At 35.2% G+C, this 27189-nt stretch overlaps 3 protein-coding genes across 4 annotated transcripts; 1 reads left to right on the top strand and 2 right to left on the bottom strand.

Annotated features, from left to right (window-relative positions):
• Positions 1–1148: 1148 nt before the first annotated feature.
• Positions 1149–4678, bottom strand: LOC112758390 (uncharacterized). Of its 2 annotated transcripts, XM_025807057.3 has the most exons (3): positions 4432–4678; positions 3514–3629; positions 1149–3262 (listed from the first exon to the last, which is right to left on the bottom strand). In XM_025807057.3, exon 3 carries the CDS (start codon positions 3158–3160, stop codon positions 1319–1321), a length of 1842 nt encoding a protein of 613 aa, XP_025662842.1. In that variant the 5' UTR covers positions 3161–3262; positions 3514–3629; positions 4432–4678; the 3' UTR covers positions 1149–1318. The 2 variants fall into 2 exon arrangements, with proteins under 2 accessions (XP_025662842.1, XP_025662844.1); XM_025807059.3 differs by lacking the exon at positions 3514–3629.
• Positions 4679–15064: 10386 nt separating this feature from the next.
• Positions 15065–16708, bottom strand: LOC112758388 (putative F-box protein PP2-B12). The gene is made up of 3 exons (XM_025807055.3): positions 16156–16708; positions 15926–16044; positions 15065–15799 (listed from the first exon to the last, which is right to left on the bottom strand). Exons 1-3 carry the CDS (start codon positions 16447–16449, stop codon positions 15229–15231), a joined length of 984 nt encoding a protein of 327 aa, XP_025662840.1. The 5' UTR covers positions 16450–16708; the 3' UTR covers positions 15065–15228.
• An 8945-nt stretch (positions 16709–25653) lies between these two features.
• On the top strand, positions 25654–26514 carry LOC112756835 (uncharacterized). The gene has a single exon (XM_025805449.1). It carries the CDS (start codon positions 25654–25656, stop codon positions 26512–26514), a length of 861 nt encoding a protein of 286 aa, XP_025661234.1.
• Positions 26515–27189: the final 675 nt, after the last annotated feature.

The following is a 27189-nucleotide window of genomic DNA, read 5'->3' as shown; positions in this document are numbered from 1 at the left end:
CTGAAGCTTCTAACCAAGTTACATCCTCATCCTTACAAGTTGCATTGGTTAAAAAAGGAGAATGAAGTTAAAGTAACAAAGCGATGTTGTGTTCAATTTTCTATGGGAAGTAAATGTAAGGATAAAGTGTGGTATGACGTCATCCCGATGGACGCGTGTCACTTACTGTTAGGACATCCTTGGCAATATGATCGTCGAGCTATTTATGATGGTTTCAAAAATACATACTCTTTTATCAAAGATAACAAGAAGGTCGTATTAACTCCGTTACAACATGTAGATAGTCAAAAGAATCAAGTTGAGCTGTATCTTTTCACATCTTTCAAGACCAAATGCACTCACCAATGGAATCTTTCGCCAATACAAGATGAGTCTTTTTTAACCTAGGGAGGATAATGCAGGAGCTCTTTCCAACCCAGGGAGAATGATGCAGGAGCATATATCTTTACGTTTGTATCGTTAATTAAAGTAGTCTAGTTTAGCATATATTGTTATATTGTATTAAGAGTTAGTCCCACATTGCCCCATTCATGAATGTTTCCTCCTCTACTAGTATAAATATGCATATGTACCCTTTTTGTTTATGAAGTTGAGTTGATTGAGTTATATATTAAATAAACTGTGTGCTTATTTTCTTCTAGGCTCTTTTAGAGTAAAAGGTGCATCCTTGGCTCTTTTAGAGTAAAAGGTGCATCCTTGGCTTAGCCAACCAAGGTGGATTCTTGGTTAAATTCACTATAGTGGGGTTGTTAACCCCGCCAAGATTGATGACCCAAATGACGTAATATTTATCGGTTATGTGGGTAGTCCACCAATAAAAATTGGACATTTGTTAAAAGAAAAAAAACAAATTAATAATAAATTAAATTTAAATAAATACATTTTTTAATTCTTATTAGTAAAACATGAATTAGAACATGATACTGAGACATGTGATCCCTTTGCCATACATTTTTAATTCTTATCAGAACATGATGCTGCACGTACTGCTATGCCTCTCATTCCTCGGATCGCTAATTAGGTTTGAGCAAGCCGAACTGTAATGGTTAAGACAGCAGCATTTTGAGTAAGGATGATGAACCAATTCATTTTGCTTCAGCTTGAAATCGTGAAATTATGTTACAATCCCCGTAACAGACAACAGATCATGCAAACGGCCCAACAACCGAAATGTGGATTAAGCCAAAAATTAATTAACCTTATTCGCCACTGACTGGTTCAGCATACATTTAGTTTAAATTACAATACCAACACAACATTCATTCTACTTGCTCTAATGTTGCTGAATCGAGATATTTTGACATGTAAAGTACTTTTGTCAAATGGGCATTGTGCACTTCTTTTGAGAGTGTCCTAACATATGGCAGCGACCACATTGAACTACCCTTTTGGGTCGCTTAAAGTTCTCCACTCGTAGAACCTTCTTTTTTGGCCTTCCAGGTGGTCGGCGAGTCTTTGGTGGGCGAATCATAATATCAACCCTTGCACCTCCACCTTCTGCTCCTTCCCCAAGTTCTCTCCATTCACTCTTATCTGGAATGGGATTTATTGTCTGTGAATAGGTCATTCTGTAACTTTGTACAGTGAAGCATGGTTCGGCAAACATATGGGCATTGTGTCCACAAGATATAAGGGCAGCAGCAGCATGGGCACAAGGTAAACCGTAAAGCTGCCATCGACGACAAGAACACTCACGGCTTCTTATATCCACAATGTTGGTCCTCTCAGTTGAGACAATCTCAAACTCCACTTCATTTGCCCGGAGTACTTGATAGCAATGAGCATCAGCAATTGCTTCCATAATCCGCTTCTCAGCAGAGGGTACAAGGATTGATGTATACCTCATGCCCGTATCTTGCCGATCATTAAACCAAGACACCATCTGCTGCCGGATGTGTTCCATCATCTGCACTATAGGAAGCTCATGACACTCAAGGGCCCAGTTGTACAGCAATTCAGTTACCCCAAGAGTAAAATGGCCATATCGAACACCCTCAAAGTATGCCACAGCCCAAAGATGGGGAGGAAAGTGTTGAAACCAAGGTATAACATCCTGCGAGATTTCTATCATCTCACTAATCTTGCTTTCAAATTCAGCAGCTGTAAGGGCATAGACAGCATTCCAGAAGATATTCACCAACTTTGTATTTTTGAATGTATCGCGAAAATTTTCGCTAACATAGCGTAGACAGAAACCATGGGAAGCAGTGGGAAAATGTGTTTCTACAGCCTCCACAATGCCTCTTTGCCTTTCAGATAATATTGTCAGTCTAGGCATGTTATCAGTGTTTACTCCAAGAAGCTTTCGCAATTCCGACATGAACCACATCCAGTTTTCATCACTTTCAGTATCAACAATAGCAATGGCCAAGGGAAACAATGCATCATCAGCATCAACAGCAGCAGCACAAAGCAATGAACCCAAGAACTTCCCTTTAAGATGTGCTCTGTCAAGCTCTAAAAGTGGCCTACAAGCATTTATAAACCCATAAATTGATGCACGGTAAGAAATAAACAGGCGCTGAAAACAGTTTTCTTGTCCAGTGGCAACAACAGATGCAATGCTACCAGGGTTGGTTTTCCTTATTTGCTCACAGTATGCAGGGAGAAGACGATAACCTTCTTCAAATGTTCCATGAAGTGCAGCCATGCTCCGCTCCTTCCCACGCCAAGCTTGCATGTAAGAAACAGCAACTCCATGCTGATCACGGATATCTTGCAGTATTTCCCTTGGCTTGTATTGTGGATTGTCTCGTATGCGCGCTTCTACAGATCTTGCAACCCAACCTACTGATGCCTGCTGATGATGAAGGTTGCGAACTCCCTCACAAGTATGGTCTCCATGTAGGGTTCTAATAGTAAAAGTAGAAACCCCAGGACATTTTGCAACATGAACACGCCATGGACACCCTTCTTTGGAGCATTTTGCTATAAATCGACTGCGATCTGACTTAACTATCCGAAGGTCAAAATGCATAGCTATGGCAATATCTTTCAATGTTCTTCGGCAAGTTTCTACATCTGGAAACTCTTGCCCAATGACTAATGGTTGTTCTTGCCTAATGATTAACGGTTGTTCTGCTACAGTCTGAGAAGCATTAGTTAATGCTAAAGAATGAGTAGCCATATGTCCACCAAAACAAGGAAGGAGCTGTGTCATCTGAATCTAAGGGTTTCCATCATACTTATGAATTACTAGGGGCTTCCATGGATAGACACCGAAAAATATCACCATAATTAAACTTTCTGCTGGTTACAGACACTGCAATTCGATGGAGGAGACATGATTAAATTCTATAAGTAGCTCAAAACAGAAGACAATCAAGGAAAAAAGAGAATATGGAAATGTCCTATGAATAAAGAACATAAAATGCAGTAAATTAAGTAACCAATAAACTTATAACAAATATTCAAAACGGGAAAGAGGACAACAGTGGAGAGGGAAGGAAATTGTAGAAAATATCCTGACCCACCATCAGACTTGAAAAATAAATCTATAAACAATGCACTTACATAAACGGGGGAGGGCTGTGAATGACTTATTTCTTGTGCAGCATGAACATTGTGAATACTGAATAGACATTCTCTGAACATGGCCTTGCCTAAACTGCTGATATGGTTGATTGGCCCTTTACACAATTAATGCAAAATAATTTGTTATCACTTGCATAGAACTGCTTCATTCATTTATTCTTTATTTAACAAAAAAAAAAAAAAACAAACAAACAAACAAATAAACAAACAAAAACTGATTTCCAATCAGTTGCTCTCATAAGTCATAACCAAAGCACACTCTTTCTACTCAGTACACTGACTTCTCATCTTTTCGGAACTCAAAACCAAGATTTCGTGTTTATATTCCCTAGCCCTCATGTAAGAGTTTCTCTTCTGAGAGAGAAAATTAGCACGGAAACAGGATCAACTGCCAGGGAAGCAGCATAAAACCGATGTATAACATAATCCATTGAGAACATATATGAGTGATTCAAGTTTCCAATCACGGTTACAGTGCCCTACATTACTCACCTAAATACCTAGGTCACAAAAACTGCATCAAGATAGGGGTTTGAGCACAACAACCGCTAACACTCACTGCGGATCCGACAATTACAAATCTGGATACCTCAGTTTTGGTGTCTATTGTCTGGAATTTCGTGAAGTACGAGGCGGGATTTTCCATTGACAAAACAATTCTACGAGCGAATGAACAGGCTACCTAAAGATTCAACAAAAAACAATTCCATTTTGGACAAACAAAATCGAAACTTCTAGAAGTTTGTATGTGGAACTAATCGAGGGTATGATGCGGAAGAGAACAAACAAAAGCGGTGAAGAACGGGCTTCCATTGAGAACATGTATAATTTAATTCTCCAAAAAAAAAAAGTAAAAAGACGGAAAGAAGAAGAGAGAAATAAAATTAGAAAAAGCACCTTAATGATTATTACTGTTATAATTGATTTGATTATGATAACGGTATTGTGTGAGTGGTGAGCTGCTGCTGATGCTGCTGTATCTCCTTCTCCGTCTTTTGTTTGTTATTTTGTTTTGTTTCAGCTTTCGGTTCTGCAATTTGAGGAGATTATGGACTATACCACACAACTCTTTTTCCCCCTTTTTTTAATGTTTCCATGATACGCACAATTAATTTTAAAATGTATTACACTAAAAATCTAAGACAAAAATTACGGCTAAAAAATTTGGATATAGAAATAGAAATAGAAAGAGTGTTATATCTTAACGTAGTAATTTTTTGTGTTTTTTAAAATTATAGAAGATATACAAATTGGACCCTCTGTTTTGTTTAAAAAATTTTAAAAAATTGGGGTATATAAATCGGACTCACCGATTTGTGTTTAAAAAATTTTAAATTTTTTTAATTTTTTAAACACAAATCGGACGGTCCGAGTACAGAAATTGAACAGTCCGATTTCTGTACCTAAAAATCGGACGGTTGAAGTTCTGTACCTCTTGAAAATCAGACAGTTTAATTTATACTCTGTAAATTAAATTATCTCACATTTTAAAAAAATATCACAGGAGATCACAATTTAAAAAAAAACCATTATTAACCCAATATTAAAATAAAAATGTGAAAAATTACTTGTACTTACTTAATAATAGATAAATAAATATCAGTACAATTTTTTTCCAACTGATAATAATTGATAAAGAATTACTTTCTGTATTGATAATTAATTTTATTTTTTATATATAGATCATAGAATATTTATTAAACTTATTGTTAACTTTAAAGTTTTATTACTTATTAAACAAATTTAATTTTAATGTATTAACCGTATAATTTTTTTTATATGATCATATGATTAAATTCATGAGTTTAAAAATAATGCACTGCTAGAAGAAAGGAAAACTAATTTTGAAATAATTAAGTATGTAATAACATATGTTTAACTCTTAATTTTTATATGATGCATATACGAACGAAATGCGTAATAATATTATACTGTAATTTGGTATTTTACAGAAATGTTTTGGCACGGGAAATTGTCAAGGCTAATTACTGAAAAATGATGAACTTACGTTTTATTTTTACTTTATTTAAACTAATATTTTTTTAAATATACTTCGTCTTAATACATTTACTTGATAAATGTTAGGAGTTATCGAAATTTATTATTTTTAAATTATTATTAACTTAATTTTTTTAATATAGTAATTTAACAACATATTTTATTTTATATTTTTAAATGAATAATTAATTAATGATTAAAAATAATAAATTTTGATCTCTTTAATATTTCTCTTTTCTTTCTTAAAAAAACATGCAATTTGTCCTCCTATTTAAAAAAAAAAAAAAAACAAATTTTGCTGTGAGATTTCGCTTATTTTTAAATCATACAAAAAGATTAAGTAAAGTATATTTTTTATCTTTAACGTTGTAATTTTTTTTTTAAATATCACTAAAATTTAATTTTATTTAATTTTGTCTCTGATTTTTTTAATGTGTCAAACCTACTGTTTAAAGTCTTTAATTTTGTCTCTAACATTTTTATATAGAATTAACATCTCGAAAAAATTTTGACACAAATCAAAATATTATGGACAAAATTAAATAGTAACTAAATGTTAGAGGTATCTTTTTAAAAAAAATCATAGACGTCATGAATAAATAACATATTTTATCCAAAAAATTTTAACCCAATTGTCTCTTATACAGTAACTTTAAAGTTTATCTATATTTCTATACTGTATATAAAAGGATTATGAAAAAAGTCACAAATTATTTTCTTTATGGACTGCAGGTGGGTGTATTTGCTGGATATTGCCGAATTAGGGGAATTACCGATGGGTGGAGCTCACCTTCAACACGCCGGGGGCGTGGTGACTGCGCAGGAAAGCGAGGTGGCAGCACGCCAGCAACACGCCGGGGGCGTGGTGACTCACCACGCAGGGGGCGTGGTACGATCGCTGACTCACCACGCAGGGGGCGTGGTTCATGGAAGACCGTGACGCGCACAGGGTTGCGCGGAGTTCTGAGGCTGCATAAAGCACCACGCGGGGGGCGTGTTGCCAGCCCTGCCTGCATGCAGGGGACAGCCCCCCACCCCGGGAACCAGCGCCAGTTTAAGCTTCATATATATATATATGTGTATGGTGATGAAGAATGGCATTGCAGCAATGGAGTCTTTGTTCTTCTCCTCCTACTGAGGTGAAGCCAAGTTAAGAGAGAAGGAAAAAAAGGAAGGCAAGCCACGTTAAGAGAGAAGGAAAAAAAAGGAAGTCAGTGTGTGTTTGTGTTATTGTAGCTCTGAAGGAAAAAATATATTAGTTTTAAAGATTAAAAAAAAATGGTACGTAATTATTTGGCGCCTGAAGAACATATTGTCAACTATTTGGATCATCCTATTTATGTAAGTGGATAAATTTATTTATTTTGCTGTATTTAAAGTTTAATTTATTGTTTATGTTTTTCTATTTTTTTATGCATATATATTTTGTAATTTGAATATTATTGTGTAATTTATAAATGTTTTTAGAATAAAAGAATAATTTTTATTATAAAATAAACGTTGATAATAATAATAATAAGATGTATGTATAATATAATTTGTTATAATTGTTGTTATTAGTTGAACAATAAAAAAAATATTGTTACTGTGTAAAAAAAAAAGTTTATGTTGCGTATGAGTAAGCAAAAATAATATATTATATTATATTGTTATTAAAAAATAATATATTATATTATAAAATAGTATATTATAATACGTTGTTATTAAAATAGTATATTATATTATAATTAAAAAACTGAAAAAATAAATAATTATTAAATATAATTATAATAATACGTAAAAAAATATTATATTATATTATATTATATTATATTATATTATATTTACTAAAAAATAAAAAAATAAATAATTTGATAAAATAAATAAAGATTATTAAATAATAATATGTAATAGATAAATATTATTAAATATTGTTATTGTATAAATATGTTAATGTTTATTAATTAATTTATATAAGGATTATTATTTAATTAATGTAACATATATCTTTGTTGATGCAGCCTAACAGGAATTTGTTGGTACGTAAACTGGATCCGCCACAGACGTGGAATCCGATGGTGGAGAACTACTTACGCGCCACGGGATTCTTCCACGTGTCCAGAATTGGAATCATAAGAGGATTTCACCCCATGCTAGCTGCTCTGGTTGAAAGGTGGAGGCCTGAAACGCACAGTTTTGTATTGCCGATCGGTGAGGTTACGGTGACATTAGAAGATGTCGCTCATATATTCGGCCTACCCATTGATGGAAAGCCTGTCAGTGGATGGACAGATAGTAGTAGCGACTTCGTTCAAAGTCAAGGCATAGCGATATTCGGTCGTCAGCCATCAGTCAGTCATAATGCGAAGTCCTATATAAAGCTGGGTTGGGTTCGACGTATCAGAGACGCAGAGCCGTTGGACACTGAGGAGTCCATCAGGAGATACGTCAGATGCCATATTTTCTGTTTGCTAGGGTCGACTCTATTCACGGACAAGTCGACCGCATATACCCATGCGAAATATCTACCACTGCTTCGCGATTTCGAGCAGATCCATACTTATAGTTGGGGGGCAGCATGTCTCGCGCATCTTTACAGAGCACTATGCCGTGCATCACGATATGATACAAAGGAGATGGATGGCCCTCTGAATCTGTTGTTTGTTTGGGCATGGGAGCGAATGCCGTGTCTTGCTCCCGTACCGAGACAAACCCTTCCACCGGCCGAGATACCAGTTGCCAGGAGGTAATAAGTCTAATTTTAGTCCTGTGTTATATTCATGATGCATGATTTAGTTTTGGTGAGTTATTTAAATTAATAATGTGTCAGGTGGAGTCATTCGGAACGGACCACAGCATGGTTATCCAAGACCGTAGAGACATTCAGGCATGATATAGACTACATGCAGGAGGTAAATAGTTAAGGATTTTCTGTTCCTTTTTTCCAACCATTATTATTACGGTTCTAATATGCTAATAATACTGTGGCAGTTTGAGTGGCGGCCGTACCACGGATTGATCGTTCCGGACGAGTTGCATCCACATCTTGAGGTGTCTGATATCGTTGCTCCATTGTTGTCGTTCGAGTGTGTCGAGTGGCACCCTGCGGACCGAGTGATGCGTCAGTTTGGATATGCACAGCCTCCTCCGCGGGCAGCAAGGGATATTCCCATTGATCAGCATTGCATCGTTCTACGTGGAGTGCAGCTTCATGACTGGACAGTTGTGCATGGGCCATGGATAGAGGAGTGGGCCAACAGGCGGCACAGTCGATTGCGGGATCAGCACCCCCTTCGGACCTGGGATTTCATGCCGACGGTGGAGTACCGGGATTGGTACATACGCTCCTATGGACATCTGTTGAGATTGACGCAGTACGTTCCTCATGATCCACAGCCACCTGCCCCACAGCCACCTGCCCCACAGCCACCTGCCCCACAGCATGCAGTGTTTGAGCCGATTCCTTACTATATACCACAGCCACCGGCCTACAGTCATGGTAGTCATCACACTCAGGGCAGCCACCATTCTCAGCACTCTCGGCACAGCCACCACGCTCAGAGCAGTCACCATTCTCATCACTCTCAGCACAGCCACCACGCTCAGAGCAGCCACCATTCTCAGCACAGTTACCATGGTCAGTCTGGCCAGCATGATGATCCGATACTTACTATTCCATCCGGTACAGATTGGTTTGACTTCTCCAGCGGCGGACACGGAGACCAGCAACTACAGCATTGGTCCAACGCTGGTTTGGGTGGCTGGTCAGATTTTAGTGGCATCCCTTCACTGTCGGTGTCAGCTGACCCACATAGGGCATCAGTAGATGTGGCTCATGGTTTGGTGGGTCGTACTACCGACCACACGTCAGGGAGTACGTCATGTGATAGTGGTTTTATCCATCGTCAGCGGGCATACGCAGTTCTTGACACGTTCAACCCCGGATCATCCGCTCCAGCAGAGGTAGGCGGGTCGGCGGCTCCGACATATGCAGCTGGGTCGGCCGCTCCTACAGAGGCAGGTGGGTCGGCCGCTCCTACAGAGGCAGGTGGTACGGGAGCTCCGGGGGTGGATGACGCAGTTCGAGGTCACCCATATGACCTACGGACGGAGCGAAATCCACCTGATAGGTATACTCCATCAAAGTTCGGTCTGGGCATTATGGGTAAGGGACTTGACTACTTAGCTGGAAAGAAGTGAGCTTCGGTTTAGATTATCTAGGTTTTATTTTTAGAATTAAGTTAAGGTAACTCGTGTTTAATGTTTGGTTTGTTAACTTATGTAACCCGTAGTTCCTTTTATGTATATTAACTTAAGAAAATCAGTTAATGAGAATATTAAGCAGAAATTAAATTATCAATAGATAGACTTCATATGAAAAATACAAACATGTCTGATTTCAAAAGCATCAACTGACAAAGTGATGGTAAATTAAAAAGTACAAACATGACCATATTAAACTATGAACCACTACCACTCGGTCCAGCACGCTGCGGACACCTACTCCGACTATGACCCTGAGCACCACATAGACGACATGTCCGAGGACCACGCATGTCACGTGAGTCCATTTCATTCAAGTATCGGGTCAGCTTGGGCCTGCCTTTAGACGTTCGCCTCAGGGCGGGATTAGCTACCAATGTCGGTCCCTCATAAGCAGGCCATGTCTCGGGATCTCCCAATGGTGTGAACTCAAATCTATAAACCTTACGAACTTCCGTCATCTTGTACACCTCATGCACGTACAACTGCCAATCGAGACGCTGGTTAGCACAACAAGCAATAACATGGCGACATGGTATTCGTTCAACCTGAAAGTGTCCACAGCCACACGTCCGTCGCGCAAGATCAACAACTAACACCTTTCCAGTATTCATTTCGCGCACCTCAAACACTTCATTTCGTCTATCAAAGCGGTGCACAACTATATTCCCAGCCTGTTGCATACTTGCTTCTATCCGCTGTTGCGCAAATGCGGAGTACGTATATCCAGCACGCTTGCGTTCATGAGTTTCGGCACTTTTCCGCGTAAAGAGTTCATTTAACCTATAATATGTTGCTCGGACCAGCGCCAACACAGGTAGATTACGGGCACCCTTCAACACTGAGTTAATGCACTCCACAAGGTTCGTTGTCATATGGCCCCATCGATGTCCCTCGTCGAATGCCAATACCCAATGTCTGAGCCCAATGGCATCGCACCACCTGGCATATGCCTCGCCTCGCTCTTCCAACCTCTTATAATTGATATTGTACTCCTCAACCGTTCTTGAATACCCGATGTTGACAACAAGCTTCTGCAAGTGAGGAACTTTAAATGCCCTTAGGAAGTTACTGCCGATGTGTCTTATACAAAACAACCACCATGCTCTTGGAGGTTGCCAGTCACCACCGGAACGATTAACTGCTGCCCGTATTGACTCATGCCGGTCTGAGATCATACCCACTCCGTCTTTCCTAACAACATACGTTCGCAGATTCCTGAGAAAGAAGTGCCACGCATCAGCTGTCTCCCCTTCCACTAAGGCAAAGGCGATAGGCACAATGTTCTGGTTCCCATCTTGTGCTACAGCGACTAGAAGTGTACCTTTGTATTTTCCGTATAGGTGTGTGCCGTCTACCTGAACCAGGGGCTTGCAATGCCTGAATGCCCTAATGCATGGATTGAAACTCCAAAATACACGATGCAGTATTTTTACACCTTGTGCCTCCTCATTCCCGTTGTACAATGGTCGTGTTTCTATTTGGACAACTGAACCAGGGATCTTCTGCACCATGATCGAGAGCCACCATGGCAAGGCTTGGTAAGAATCCTCCCAACCACCGAAAATGTTGGCTATTGACTTCTGCTTCGCCAACCATGCCTTTCGGTAACTGATGGTATAGTTGAACCTCGACTGGACTTCTGCAATTATAGATTTCACCTTGATGGTCGGGTCCGTCTCGACCAATGGCCTTATAGCCTCAGCAACTGTATCTGAGTCCAACTTGGAATGATCTTGTGAAATCGTTCCGATCGTGCACGTGTGCCTACCGTTGTATCTGCGTATCTCCCAACAGCCTTTTTTCCGTATCAAGCTGGCTCGGATAAGCCAGTCGCATCCACGCCCGTACATCTTGCATTTTGCATAGAACGTCTGTGGCTCAGACTCATACACCTCATAGTCAACTCCTTTAGATATAGTGAAATTTCTAATTGCTGCGACGACCGACTTTCTACTACTGTATTCCATTCCAATCCGGAACTCTCCGTCCTCAGGATCAACAACGTCTACAGAAAGTCAAAATCATCATTTATTACTAAAGCCAATGTTTAAACTAACAAAAACTTATTATCTTTGCAACACGTACCTATGTTTGCATATTCCGGAAACTCGGGGGCATGCATGGCCTCGAGATCCAACTCACGCATAAAAGGTGGAACGTCCATCGGTTGACTGCTAGACGGATGAACCACTACATTCTCTGCTGCTACCTCAACTCCCACATCACCATCCTCATCTTCGTCGCCGGCCTCATAAGTGGCTTCGAAGTCCTCTTCGCTGTCACTATTCATTCCTTCGTACACTGCAGCTCTATCGTCATGTATGTCTATATCGTTTTGAACCTCCACAGTTTCAAACTCAACGTACAACTCAATCTGTGGGTGTCGCATCTGAGTCTGCCGATGAATTTGAAACATATTCTGCATACTCGCTTCATCAGTAATCGGCAGGACATCAAACTGTATTAGACCACCAAAAACTACAATTGGATTTCGATAAAGAATTCTGCTCACTCTCATTAATGTACCGTTTTCCATGCTTTGACAGAGGCCGTTCTGCAGCTCCTTTAACGTCATCGTGCATGGAACCACAAACGAAAACGGATTCTGGGACACAAACTTCACTCCCTCATGAGTATTATGTATTATTTCACCGTTGCGATACACCACCAAATTTGCGGTTCCCTCCATTACACTAACAATATCTTCAAAGAACACTCAAAACACACTCAAATCTTTTTCACTATGCAAACTACCACCGAGCTCTGCCTTATATAGAGAGGTGAACTTAATACGTGCCCCACGTGCTGACTCAGCACGCCCCCCACGTGGTGCATACTTGGACCAATACATGCTCGCCACGTCAACACGCCCCCCACGTGATTCCCCGAGTCCGCCAACCATTGATCGCCACGTCAGCACGCCCCCCGCGTGCTGACTCAGCACGCCCTCTGCGTGCTTCCCCTGGTGCGCCAACGAGTGATCGCCACGTCAGCACGCCCCCTGCGTGCTGACTAAGCACGCCCCTCGCGTGCTGCCATGTTGGCCCAACCTGATCAACCCACGTAGCCTCCACGCCCTCCACGTGGTTCCTTCAACACGCCCCCTGCGTGTTGTGGCTCCATCTGACACGTCCATCTTTATGTTATACACCCAATTGTTCCATTTTCAGGGGTTACACCATAATGTTTTCCATATTAAAATTAATGAGCCGAAAAAAATTGGTACAATTTTCTTTTTAAAAATATTTTTTTTTATAAGTAATTAGACAGAAGCCAAAAAAAGTGATTATAGTACAGTTATTCTAAGAAAGGTTGTTCCAATATAATCAGCATAAGTAAAAAAAATAAAGAGAAAAAACAGTCAGGCTATAAATCATAGCTATGTAAAGCTAATTTATCTTTGCAAATATTTATTTTCCTGAACTCTTAGTGAAGATTCCAGTTACTCAATCTGTTGAAACAATTTCTAATGGCCATAACCAAAGGACTAGAAGAGCAACTCCCTTACATCTTGAAGACAAAGTTTTATGGTTGGTTTTGAATTCACTTCTGTTTTTACATTTGAGAAATTCAGGCCGAGCACCAACTCCAGTTCTAATAGGTTTAGTCTGAAGTTTTTCAACAGTTAATAAGCATTTTTTAAAATTTGTACTGAAGCACGCTAAGAATTTGCCATAACGATCTCTAAGAACCATCAAAATTCAACTTAATTAAGAGGTGTTTGGGAGGGAACCATGCAACCTATCTTTTATAAACATAAAGTCTCCTATTTTTTTTTTTTTTTTACTTTAAAAAATTCTGTCCAAACTAGGTTGAAATCTTTTGTCAAATGAAAGACAAGATCATGAATTTTATTTGGGATAAATATAATTTTGATCCCCAAAATTTAAGGTCAAAATCGAATTTGTCTCTAATTTCTTTTTTTAATTCGAAATCATACTCAACATTTTAAATGATATTAGAATTGTCCTTTCGATATTTGACAGAGAGATATATCATTACGTTTGTTTTTATTCTAATCTCATCATCTATTATCATCATCTTTACTACCACCACCACCACTAATAAATATCAATAATCAAATTCAAAAATATAGCAAACAATAATACAATATTCAAATTCAAACAATTATTAATTTCATCTATTATAACCTAATCCTTTAAATTCAGCAATAAAACAACAATCATTCGTTCTTGAAAGAAAAAAAAATAGAACAGAGAAGAAGAGAAATGAAGTGACAATCATTCCCTCTCTCTGCTTTTCTTTTCTTTTTTTTTGAAAATGTGTAAGAGTAAGAAGTAACACATTAAAAAAAAAAATTATGATCTGACGTTGATGATGATAGAATTAGAAAAGTAAGGATAAAATAGCTAAAAAAATAATTTTAATACCAAATAAACGATGAGGACTACTTTAATTAAAAAAATTGGGACGAATTCGATTTTTATCCCAAACTTCAAACATCAAAATAGTACTTAATACTTATTCCATCTTATTTTTATCAAGAGACTTATCACTCTTAAAATTAAACTTATTCCGCTAGAATTAAAAAGAGTTTATCGTGCTAGCAAAAAAGAGGGATTACAGAAACCCTTTAAAAAGAAAAAACATAAATTTTTCATCAACTAAGGGACTAGTGGTTTGGTAAAGGAGTTATCCATCCGATCTCAGTCTTTTGCCAATGCTCTTTCATGTCCTATCAACAAGTCTACAATTTTGAATAACATGAAACAAGAGACTCAGAGGAATTACCACATACACTACATACATCATTAAGAGCCATATGTCTTTTAAAATAGCGCTCTTTTAAAATAACACGTAAATCTATTTCAACATATGTGTTGCAACATCTTTAAGATGTAATATTGAATCAATAAATTAATATGTCCAAGTTTATTAAAATGCCATTACTGTCGCCTCTATTATTAATTTTCTTATTGTTCAATCATATCCAGTGCTACAGTTCATGAGGCCATGCTTGTTATTTTTGACACATTGGCTGCATTTGTTTTAAAAAATAAGACACTGAAAACATACAAACAAAAATATAAAATATTTTTTTTTTGGTGACTAAACAAAAATATAAAATATAAAAGCACTATTTATGTCTTTATCTTTTTGTACATTATTTTCGGTGTCCTATTATGTGAAACCAAACGCAGCCATTTAGTACAAGAAGACGGGATACAATTGATTTTGGGAGCTCTATATTACATGGTGTAAAAGATCAAAAGCACAACCCAATGAAGTTATAGGAAATGCAGAGAGCGAGATACATAGCAGTCCATGCAAATAAGATCAGATTTCATTAAACTACGCAAAAATTTTGGTCTACAGAGACACTATTAAATGGAAGAAAGACAATGAAAACGAGAAGAAAAGAATGCAGAAACATGTACTAAACATAAAGCGATCAGAAGAAAACATCCCCTCCTCGGGTATAGATTATCACTAATTTGATGCAATTGAATTGATTGGGTTGAACTTAGACCTTATTTCAATTCCTTGAACGACAAGCCCACCCTTCCAATCGCCACTCTTGACTTCATAAACAGCCATTTCCATTTCCCTGTCTTCACATCCTTTGTTGAAGAACTCGCCCAATTCAATCTCCCACCACCCGTCATCTCTCTCCTTCGGACACTCACTTCCACCTTTGCAATTAGGAACACTCTCCACAGAAGGTTCAGGAGATGGCGGTGGAGGCGGTGGGGCTGGCTCTTCAACGCCGGCCATCAAACGATAACGATGACGGGATCTGCGAGGAATAATCTGGCGCTGGCTTTGCCTCTGGGGCTTTTCTGCGTCCAAATAGACAGTTCGCTTTGGAGGATCGGATTCTCCGGCGACGCCAACAGTGACCTCAACCGGCTGGTAATCGAAACCGTAGGATCTACCCATCAGGCTTGGCTTGTAGACAAGATAAGCTCCGTACATTGTGTCTTCAGAGAGCATGGCTGTGTTGATCCACCCCCTAATTTCCAGCCAGCATACACTTACAAGTTCTGCTACTTCCGAAAACCTGATACCATTAATCATCATATCATGTTAGGTGATTCAATCTCATTGATTTTTCTGCCCACCAACTGTTCGATAGAATGTGAAACTCAGAATTAAATAGAGAGGAATGGATGGTGAATTTAGTCACCTGGTGTCTGGGAGAGAAATCCATCTCCAGTACCTGGGTGAATCTCCCCATACAATAGAGAGAGACCTAGCTGAGAGCATGTAACATTTCTTCCCGTATTTCTTATCCAATGCAAAGCTCTGATTTCACAGGCAAAAAAGATATACAGCTGAGTCAATATCACTAGTTCAATTATTGCATATAAAGGTAAAGAAAAAGAGAGAGAGAGAGAGAGAGTTGAATTATTTTACTTTTTTGCCGGAGTCAACGAGGAGGGGCTTGTGGCAGAGATGAAAAAACAGGTCCTTCTTGGAAGAGAGATTAGGGAATTGGGATTGGGAGAGGATGGATAGGTAATCGGAGGGGAGGAACCTCTCCCAAACGAGGTCGGATTGGGCGGCGGAGCGGAAGGAGGAGGAAACCAGTGAAAGGGCGGAGGCGTCGCGAGGAGTCGTGAAGGATAGCACATTTGCAATGCATCCTTCTGGAAGGTTATCGAACTCCATTACTCTCTTTGGCTCTACCGTTTTTGCTACCATTATCATTATATGAATGCCTTCTTCCTCTGTGTTGTGTTGTGTTGTGTCGGTCTTTGGGTGTGTTGCTGATGTGCGTTTATATTGGGGAGAGTGCGAAGGGGTGAAAGTGCAGGGTAGCTTAGCGGTTAAGAATGCATTATATACTTGGCATATTTATTTTTGGTTGCCGCACATTTTGAAATAAAAAGCCTATACGTATGCTGCCCTTCCATGTAATATCTGAAAAAAGGAAAAGTAAAGCGAGATAAACTATTTCCGTTTCATCACTTAATAAAGTAATAAACTCTCTCTTTTAAATTCGAGCTTACCTTGTTAAGCTTCGTCTAATTAGTCATTTAATTAATGAATTATGTTGAAATCCATATTTTTATAGCTCTTTGGATAACAAATATTTTAAGAAGACGCCAATTACGAAAAAAATAAAAATAAATAAGTTTTATATTTTTAATAAGTATATTAAAAAATTTAAAAACTTTTATTTTCATTTGTTTAACAGGTGTCAAGTTAGTTTTTTCTTGGTGACTAGGTGTCAAGTTAGTTTTCTCTTGGTGACTAGGTGTCATTTTAAAAATATTTCAGATACGTAACATCTTTATATTTACATTACATTTAAATTCTAATATTTTTTGTTTTTTAATTAAAAATTGTTACTTCATAATATTTCCTACTGTTTTGTTATCTTATCATTATAATTCTAACAAATTAATTCCAAGTATATATACATTCGTTCTACATAGATTTATTGATTTCTATTTTTATAAAGCAAATATAAAACTCAATTTCAAACTATTCTTATTCTATGAAAAGGAAAACCAAAGAACAAATTAAAGGAGCAAAAGGACCTTTATCTTTATAGCATAAAAGTATCCGTCTAATGAATCCCACGTCAAACAAGTCTTTATTAAGCATTTTAAAATGCCATATTGCTAAATTGTAGCCTGAATATGCCTTATAATGAGTTATGCACTTACGCCTTCAATTTCATATAACTGCAGGATAATGTGGCCTTTTGTACCCTTGTTTGTAGGAAACATGTATCGATCTAGATCAGCTCAGCTGTTCTTTCCTCCTCTTGCAGGAAAAGAATTGAAAAAACTTCTTAATAGCAATTGTAAGTTTATCTATTATTTTCAATTTAAATAAAATTAATATTTTTATTCGTAATCAGAGTACGGAAATATAAATTTTTTAAAATTACGGTTTATTTTATTTTAATAGTATAGATTATACATGACATAAAAGATTTATAAAATTAAATTATTTTTACAAAAATCTCTGAAAGACCAAGGCTTCTATAAGATAAAAAATCAAATAATAATATTTTTAGTTATTATTTTTATATGAAAAGATCTAATTTTTTATTAATAATTAATTTTAACATTTGTTATCTAGAATTTGAAATAATTTAATATGTATATTTTTATATTTAATTAGGTGTTAAGTCTATTGTAGAAATAAAAATAACTAATTTTTATACTTGTTATTTAAAAATAATATTTTTTCGCTCTATATATAAAAATATAATTAGATATTAGCATAAAAAAATTATATTGATAGTTATAAAATAAACTCAAAATTAATTTTTTTAAAAATTTTAATTTTGATTCTAACTTTTTATTATAATATTAGTATTCTCTCCAAATTATATGTAATAAATATTTAAAAGAAGAAAACTGAAATATAGATTAAAAAAATAAGCGATGAAAATTTAAAATTAAATAAAAAACTAATAATAATAATAATAATAATAATAATAATAATAATAATAATAATAATAATATTTTTTTATTTATATTATATTATTTTGTTAATTTTATTTTTTGTAGAATAGAAAGGTAAATGAGAGAAAAGAGAGAGAAAGATAAAGATGAAGAATGAGAGTGAGAGTTTGTTAATTTTAGAAGAAAAAATTTATTTTAATTATAATAAAAAATATCAAATAACATATTTTGATTTGTCAAATTACTAATATAAAATATAAATTATATTTAGAGTGAAAATGACAGAAAAAAATAGAAAAATAGAAAGAGATAAATGAGAGAATTTAAGAAGGGGGTTTATTAATTTTTAAAGAAAATATTTTCTCTCAATTTTAATAAAAGAGTGTCACATGACACATTTTGTTATTAAATTAAGAGTAAAGTATCGTTTTTGTCCCCAATGTTTAGGGTAAGTCCTATTTGTGTCCTTAACGTTTAAATCGTCCTATTTGTATCTCTAACGTTTATAAAAGTGATTTAATGTTATCCTAGTTATTTTTCAATTATTCTCACTTGAATGTATTCATTCTCAATTAGGTCTCACTTGGATGTGTTCGATTTTAATATTATACCCATTATTTGTGTTTAGATTCAATTATGTCCCTAGAAAAGTAAATTATGTAAATGTTGTAGGAATTAGTTTCAACTTTTGATGAGCTATTTTTCGGAGTGGATCATCGATTTTATCCCAGACATTTGTATTCTAACTTCAAGAAGAGATTTTTAAAACTCAAACTAAAGCGTTCATGATGTGTAGTTGACGGCAGGATAACATTAAATTACTTTTACAAACGTTAGGGATACAAATAGGACGATTTAAACGTTAAGGACACAAATAGAATTTACCCCAAATGCTGGGGACAAAAATTATACTTTACTCTTAAATTAAATAGTAATATACGATATATAATATAGGTATATTTTAATTTCAATTTCAATATTTCAATTTTAATTTGAATGCAATTAAAGAATGTTATGTTGCACATTTTGATTGTCAAATTCGTAATTAGTCATTGATAATGATATATAAAAGAGATAGAGTGGTTGAAGGAATGAGAGAGATAGAAAAAAAGAAGAGGGAGAAGGAGAAAACTCTTTAATTTTGGAAAAGAAAAATTTGATTTCAATAGCAATAAGGGAGTGACATATCACATGTGATATATTTTGATTGTAAAATTAGTAGAAAAAATAAAAAAATTCTTTAATTTGAGAGAAAAATATTTGATTTTAATTATAAAAAGGGAGTGATTTGTAATATATTTTAGCTATAAAATATTAAAATTAGTAAGAAGAAGGAAAAAATTATTAATTTAAAAAAATTAATTTTAAATACAATAAAAAAACATATACATATGACACATTATAATTATAAAATTAGTAATATATAATAGATAAAATAAAAACTAACATTAAATTAGCTCATAGGACTAAGATGGAATATAGTAATTCTAATATTTTTCAACCTGCCTCTTTGTTCTATTTAAATATTTTTTTACTGGTGCAACTAAATATTTTTTAAATATTATTTTTTATTTAATTTTTATAAAAAAATAAAAATAAATAATTTTTTTGATTTTTTAAATAATTAATATGTAAAAATAAATACTTAAATTAATATAAATTTTTAAAAAAATTGACTAAAGACTGAAAATTAAAAAATAACCAACATTTAGACACTACTCATATAAAAATGGCAAAAATAACTTTTTTTTAAGTTGTTTATTTCATCGCAATAAAAAATCATACTCTCAAAAAATATAGATTCATATAAAAATATATTATGAATAAAAATAAAAATCTAAAAAAAGAAGTAATTATATTAATAATCTAATTAATATTAATTTAAACGAAACTGAATTTCTTAATTTATACAAAATATTTTTTTAAAATTTTTAATTTTACAATAAATTTTATTCAAAGAATTAAAAATAAATAAAAATTATTAGACTAGAAATATAACAATCAACAATGCAAATTAGTAGATTAAAATATAAATCTTCAAAAATAAAAAAAAGAAAAAAATATTAAAAGAATTATAAAAATTATAAATAAAAACTGAATTCGTAAAAAATTATTACTTTGCAAAATAAAAAAAGTATCAAAATATAATAAAATAAAAATAGAAAAATTGATATTATAAATTTTATAAAAAAATAATAAAACAATATTTTAATAAAATTTTATTAAAAATTTAATTTTTAAACAAATTAAAAAATTAATATTAGAGTTAAAATAACGATTTTAAAAATATACCAATACTTTTCAATAAAAATAATATTTTTAATCTATACTACATATTAAAAATGTAATATATAATAATTTATTCAATAAACAAAATCAAGTATCTTTATTTAAAGACATTTTAAACAATAATTTTACTTGAGTATCAATCTCTTATTTAATAAACATATTATATATTCAAAATCTTTGTTCAGAATAATCAATTACGTGATGAATAATAAGTATTTGTAGAAATGTCATTAATTTCATAAAGTCTGACATAAATCGTATTATTTACAATAATAAATATCAAAATGTAGATCCATTTTCGACCAAATTATAACATATAGATTAGAAAAAATAAATAAATGAATGACATAGAGCAAAATCAAACATTTGCTCTCATAACATAAAATTAAAAAATTCTCGAAAAAGAAAAAATCATCTCTATACCATGATTTAAAGAATTACACAATCTTTTTTTTTAATTCTTCTAGCTTCAAACTTTATATCACTATTTTCTTCAAGAGAAACCTCAACAAAATATAAATAAGATAATACTAAGAGATCAATATTTTTATTAAATAATAAAAATAATTAATATTAACTCAAATATAAAAAAAATTGTTGACTCTTAATATATGTAATTTCGCAATATTTTTGTTTATATTTTAAATTTTGGCAGTGGCATAAGCATAATATAGATTCATTCCTAACTACTAAATATATAGCTTATATTTGACGCAATCTTTTGTAGCTTATCTTAATAGTACTAATTGCCTACTTGATCTTGTTACTTACTAAAAGTATAAAATACAAACTAATACCGACTGAACAAGCAGTGAAAAAAACAAAAGAAAAGGTCAGAAACGTAACCAAAAAGAGACACGAAGCGAAAGATCGTGTGATGCATGCATTACTCCAAAAGATATACATACGATGATGCAGGACCACTTCAAAGGTAAATTGTATCTGGATGATGGTTTTGTTGCATCGTATGTGACAAATTATATAAGATTAGGATGAAAGTAGTTCACATGCGGCACATGGCTAGAATGAGAACTGTGGTTACGACTTACAATATAAAATAGACGGTTCATTGACATACGAATGAACTCTAGTAACCGACTGAAAATTAGGGTTGGAAGCCTGTAACCGACTGAAAAATAACATTCGAAATGAGTTTTTAAATTACATCAAATTTAAGTTTAGCTCACAAAAATTGAATTTGGCTCAGATTCTACTCATAAATAGTCGATTCTATTTTTTAAATTCAAGTTCGACTCACCAAAAACTCACGAAGTGACTCGAATTCATGAGCGGGTTCAAATAATAAGAACATAATCTATAATTTTATATCAATAAATTATAACTTATATATTTAAAAAATTAATTTTATATATTATTTATCTATCAATAAATTATAAATTTTTTATTTATGTCCTACATTAAAATTATATATAAAATTAAATATAAAATTTTAAATAATGAAGATTATATATATATAAAGGATATGTTTTAGGTACTCCATTTTAGTTTATTGGAGTACTGATAGTCTGATATGTCATATACGAAACCGTAGCTTAAAAAAATTTGTCTGCACCCAAGCTGGCAATGAGAATTGTATCCTTGAGATAAGAAAGAAAAAGATCGTAAAGGGCGGCTGAAAGATGGAAGAATATAAAGATATCAGAGTTGAGCTACTTTTACAGGGGTATATACAAGTTTGCTTTAGTTGAACATTTCTACTAAATTTAATTAAGTTAATTTAACATAATAAAAATTAATTATAATTAATATTATTTTAAATTTTATTGTTTAACTTAATTAAACTTTGTTCCTAAAAAAATTTAAATGTGTAGCATTATTCACAATAAAATATTATAATCTAAAAAATATAATTAAAAAATTATTTATTTTGTGTTCTTAAAACACATATTAATTAAGATTATAAAATTAAAATTTTTATATTAAAAATATAAAAAATTTAAGTTTTTAATACATTTATTTTATATTTATTAAATAAAAATATTTAAAATTTTTCATTAATAATAAATTTATCATGTGTCTTTATAACACGTATTAACTAAACCCATAAATAAAATATATTATTTTAGTACTAACTTAGTAACTCCACTTCTTTTTTCATGTCATTCTCTATTTCTAATAATTTTATATTTTTTTATAATTTCTGAAATTAAAATTATTTGACATTATTTTTTCTTACAATAAAATGAATCAATATATTTTTCAAAAAAAAAATTATTACTGCTAAGAACTTGTTCTACTTATAGTCTCTTAGATATTAGAATTAATATTTATTTTTTTAATAAATACTATTTCTATTTTGAATTCATGCTAGTAGAATCACTAAATTTTATAATTATTAATATTCATTCTATTATATTTATTATTTTAATTTCTTATAGAAATACACAAAAAATAAATATTTTTTTTATTCTTAATTACTGTATATTACAACAACATCACAAACAATATTATACTTAAATATTAATATTTTTACCTCTCAAAAAAATAATTTAATTTCCTTTTTTTAAAATTTTGGTCTACTTCAATAAAAAGAGTATAAACTAAAAACTTTAATTGATCAATTAAATGATTTTTTTAAAAAATATTCTCAAACTAATAATATATTTTATTGATCTCAACTTAGTTCATAAAATAATTTTATTCTTATATCATATTTGTAAATTTTTACTATGATATAATAATTAATAATATATACTTGATGACTATCATAGACAACTGTTATCAGTAATATTTTTTTGTTGGTATTAAAATAAATAATTAATTTAAAAGAATATTACTCAATTCTGATCAAGTTCTTCTCTCTGGTGGTGTCATCAAGACTCAAGAACTTGTCAAGAAATATGCTCAAGATGAGGCTTTGTTCTTCCAACAATTTGCTATGTCTATGATCAAATTGGAAACCTTCGACCCATTACCGGTTTTAACGGCCAAGTTAGAATATAGTTTTTAGAAGAGGGATGAGAGAACGAGAGAATAAGAAGGGGGGGGGGGGGGGAACACGCGGGGGTAGAAGTAGGGTGGTGCAACCACGCGCAAAGGACCCTAGGATTTGGAATCGAGAAGAATATCATCGCCTGGAAAACGAATCTTTTTCTGTTTTTGTGGATAATCTGCCGGAAGATATCTCGAGGAGGGAATTGTATCACTTGTTTTGTTGGACGGAAGAATTAACGACATCTATCTTTGCCGAAAACGGAAACATGCCACGATTTATTTGTTTGCCTTTTTCCGGTACACGACCAAATGGGGAGCCTTGAAGGATATAACGGAGATGAACCACATGCGATTACGGGATAATGTCATATCCGTGGGGGAAGCTAAATTCAGAAGACATTCACAGGCGAGGGAACGCTTAGTGCAGGTGGATCCTAGACATTAGAAGAATGAAGAGAGGCCAGAGGAACCTCATAGTGAGCAACAGGTGGTTAACGATCAAGTGGTGGGAGAAACGACGCCGGATTTGCAAGCGGATGGCCACAAGATGAGTGAGGGCGTGAAAAGGATTGACGTGCCTGTAGTGGAAGCGAATTTGGATTGGTTGCTGAGGAGTTTAGTAGGGAGAACCTGGAGACCTATAGACCTGCAGTCGTTGAAGAAAACAATCTGCAAGAACTTCCCTCAGGTAGAGGACGTTAGGGAGATAGAGGCAACGAAGGTGTTAGTAATCTTTGATATGGTGAAGCATGCAGATGAAGCTTTCACCTTCAAACTAGATAATTTGTTGCAATATTTTCATAAAGTCAATAGATGGGAAGGTTTTGAATGTTGTAAGTCTCGGAGAGTGTGGTTGGAGTGCTACGGGGTGCCGCTACATGTCTGATCACCGAAAACGTTTAAAGCCATTGGGGGACTCTGAGGTGAAGTACTTCAGTGCATGGTATCGACGGAATCAGTCGCATCTTTTAGGGCAGGTAGGCTTCAAGTGGAGACAGGCGTGTTTGACGTCATTAGAGAGTATGTCCGGATGAACGTAGGGAACTCTGGGTTCGAGGTCTTTGTTAAGGAGACGGAGGTGGTGACTTGTGGGAAAGGTAGTTCCGTTGAGCGCCGAGAGGTCTGTGCGGGGATCAAAATTTCTGGCCCACATGGCAATAGCCGGTCGAAGGAGACGGGGCAGTGGGATCCGGTGACCGCCTTGATTGGTGGTGGTGCAAATGTGGTCGAATATGGGAAGGACAGAATGGTAATTCACGAGGTGCTAGTAAATGATTCTAACGTTGATTATTCAAATTTTAAAAAGGATACGAAGGTTTTAGATTCAGTTAGTTGCACCAAGGCTGATGGTGAGGCGGATTCTAAGGGATTTTATGTTAATGATGAGATAGAGTCTGAACGGACAGTTACACAGGGCTATGTTAACGTTGGAAGAGAGGCTTTGGAGGATACCTATCAAATGGGCCGGTCCTATTGTTGCCCAAATGTGTTGCGTAACCATGAGGGGAGTGAGTTGGGCTTGTCTCAAATTGGCCCAACACACAAACAACAGGAAGGTGGGCTGCGGGTTAGAGAACCTTGGAGACTATGGCTGTGTCCAACGCCGAGTCAGGGAGGCAGAACGGGAAAGTTGAAGACAAGTTATTGCAGGAAGAACAGTTGAAGGAAAATGAAGAAACTTGGGCTTTGGCAGTGGAGTCGGGCGTTGTTCTGTATGATGCAGAGGAGGATATCATGGGAATTTTGTAAGCTCAGAATGAAGAAATAGCGGCGAAGAGAAAATTGGCAAAACAAAAACAAAAGGCAAGAAGGATTCGCCCGAAGAATCAAAACAAGGTGAGTAAAAATTTGTTTAAATGATTGTGAGCTGTTGGAATATTAGGGGGTTGAGAGGAGATGGTAAAATAAGCATGGTGAAATAAAATCGTTGAAGAGAACGTGTAATTTGAACATGTTAGGTTTGCTTGAAACAAAAAGGGAGTTGATTAATTAATATGACGTTGCAAGAATCTAGGGAAATAGTTCTGTGGGCTGGGAGTTTGTGGAGTCTGTAGGGGCGGCAGGGGGCTTGCTGTTAATTTGGGATGATATGTTGTTTAAAAAAAGTAACTGTTATAAAGGTGAGAGGTGGTTATGCATTGAAGGTGTGTTAACGAAGAACAACTTTCACTGTGCGTATTGTTTGGTGTACGGAGCGCATGGAAGGGAGGAGAAGCAGGTGGTATGGGAGGAGTTGAGCTACATTATGGGGCTGTGCCATGTACCGTTCTGTTTGATGGGCGACTTTAATGAGATCCTGCAAGTCGAAGATCGCAAAAGGGTGAACAGTCTACTGGCATCAGCGGAGGAGTTTAAGAGTCAGGTACATGACATGCAGTTGATGGATTTACCGCTTACTAATAGGAAGTTCACCTGGTTCAGGGGTCAATCATGTAGTCAAATTGATAGAGTTCTGGTAAATATAGAATGGGCAAAGGAGTTTCCAGATATACGGCTAAAAGGTGGACCAATGGGATTGTCAGATCACTGTCTGTTGATTGTGGAAGATACAAGAGTAAGAAGAGGCCCCCGAACCTTCAGAAGCCTGGATTTCTGGTTTACACATGAGAATTTTCTGAGAATGGTCAAAAATGAATGGAGAGGTTTGGGAGATGCTCAGTTCACATGTAAACTGAAGGCCTTGATGATACCTTTGCGGCAATGGCATCAGAATAACTTTGGTGACATGGATAACAAGCTAAGGAGGTTTGAGGAAGAGATCAGGAGGCTTGACAATATGGTTAGTGATGGCATCTATGATGGTATGACGGAGGCTAGAAGGAAGGCATTGGTGAGCTTTTGTGAAAAGTGGTATGTTAGGAAGAAAATCCACTGGAAGCAGATGTCTCGGTCCAAACATGCTAGGAACATGGATAAGAATACCAGATATTTTCATAACATTGCCTCGGCTAGAAGAAGAAATAACAGGATAGATGTTCTGATGATTCATGGAAGGCTTGTGCGAAATGAGACAAGGATAAAGGTGGCAATTAGGGGGGTTTACAAGGATCTGTATCGTCAGGAATATGCTCCGAGGATTGGTGTTCGGGATGGTTTGTTGAAGTAGCTTGATGGAGTTGAGGCTGAAGCTCTAGAGGTCTTGCCAATTATGGAGGAAATCAGGGAGGCAGTATGGGATTGTGAATCTTCTAAGGCCCCAGGTAGTGATTGATATAATATGAACTTCATCAAGAAATGCTGGGAGGAGATTGGTATGGAATTCACTGCAGCTGTGATGGGGTTCTTCCAAAGTGCTAAGCTACCAACTAATGCGAATATCACGTGGGTGACGCTTGCTCCGAAATTTTTCGGAGCTAAGGAGATCAAGGATTTCCGGCCGATTAGTATGGTGGGGTGTGTGTATAAGGTGATTTCGAAGGTATTGATGAGAAGGATGAGATCAGTTATGCCGGGCTTGGTAGGAGAGACTCAGAGTGCGTTTGTGAAGGGTAGAAAAATCCATGACGGCGCGCTCATAGCATGTGAGACGGTTCATTGGCTCAAGTCGCGGCGAAAGCAAGCGGCTATTATTAAGATGGATTTTCAAAAAACTTATGATAGAGTCAGATGGAGTTTTGTTGATATTGTGCTTCAGAAGATGGGGTTCGGCCACAGATGGAGGACTTGGGTAAAGGAGTGTGTCAGTACAACCACTATGTCAGTCCTGGTTAACGGGTTGTCTTCCAAGCCGTTCAACATGGAGAGGGGCCTCAGACAAGGAGACCCTCTGTCTCCCCTTCTG

Source organism: Arachis hypogaea, chromosome 16 (genome assembly GCF_003086295.3).
Source record: "Arachis hypogaea cultivar Tifrunner chromosome 16, arahy.Tifrunner.gnm2.J5K5, whole genome shotgun sequence".
NCBI classification, from domain to species: Eukaryota; Viridiplantae; Streptophyta; class Magnoliopsida; order Fabales; family Fabaceae; genus Arachis; species Arachis hypogaea.
This window is presented reverse-complemented; position numbering and strand designations above follow the sequence as displayed.

Coding starts and splice junctions, on each gene's coding strand:
- LOC112758388 (XM_025807055.3), bottom strand. CDS start 16,449: ATGATAATGGTAGCAAAAACGGTAGAGCCAAAGAGAGTAATGGAGTTC. Junction 16,045..16,155: donor TCGTTGACTCCGGCAAAAAA/GTAAAATAATTC, acceptor CTGTGAAATCAG/AGCTTTGCATTGGATAAGAA. Junction 15,800..15,925: donor ATTTCTCTCCCAGACACCAG/GTGACTAAATTC, acceptor TAATGGTATCAG/GTTTTCGGAAGTAGCAGAAC.
- LOC112758390 (XM_025807057.3), bottom strand. CDS start 3,160: ATGACACAGCTCCTTCCTTGTTTTGGTGGACATATGGCTACTCATTCT.
- LOC112756835 (XM_025805449.1), top strand. CDS start 25,654: ATGGGGCTGTGCCATGTACCGTTCTGTTTGATGGGCGACTTTAATGAG.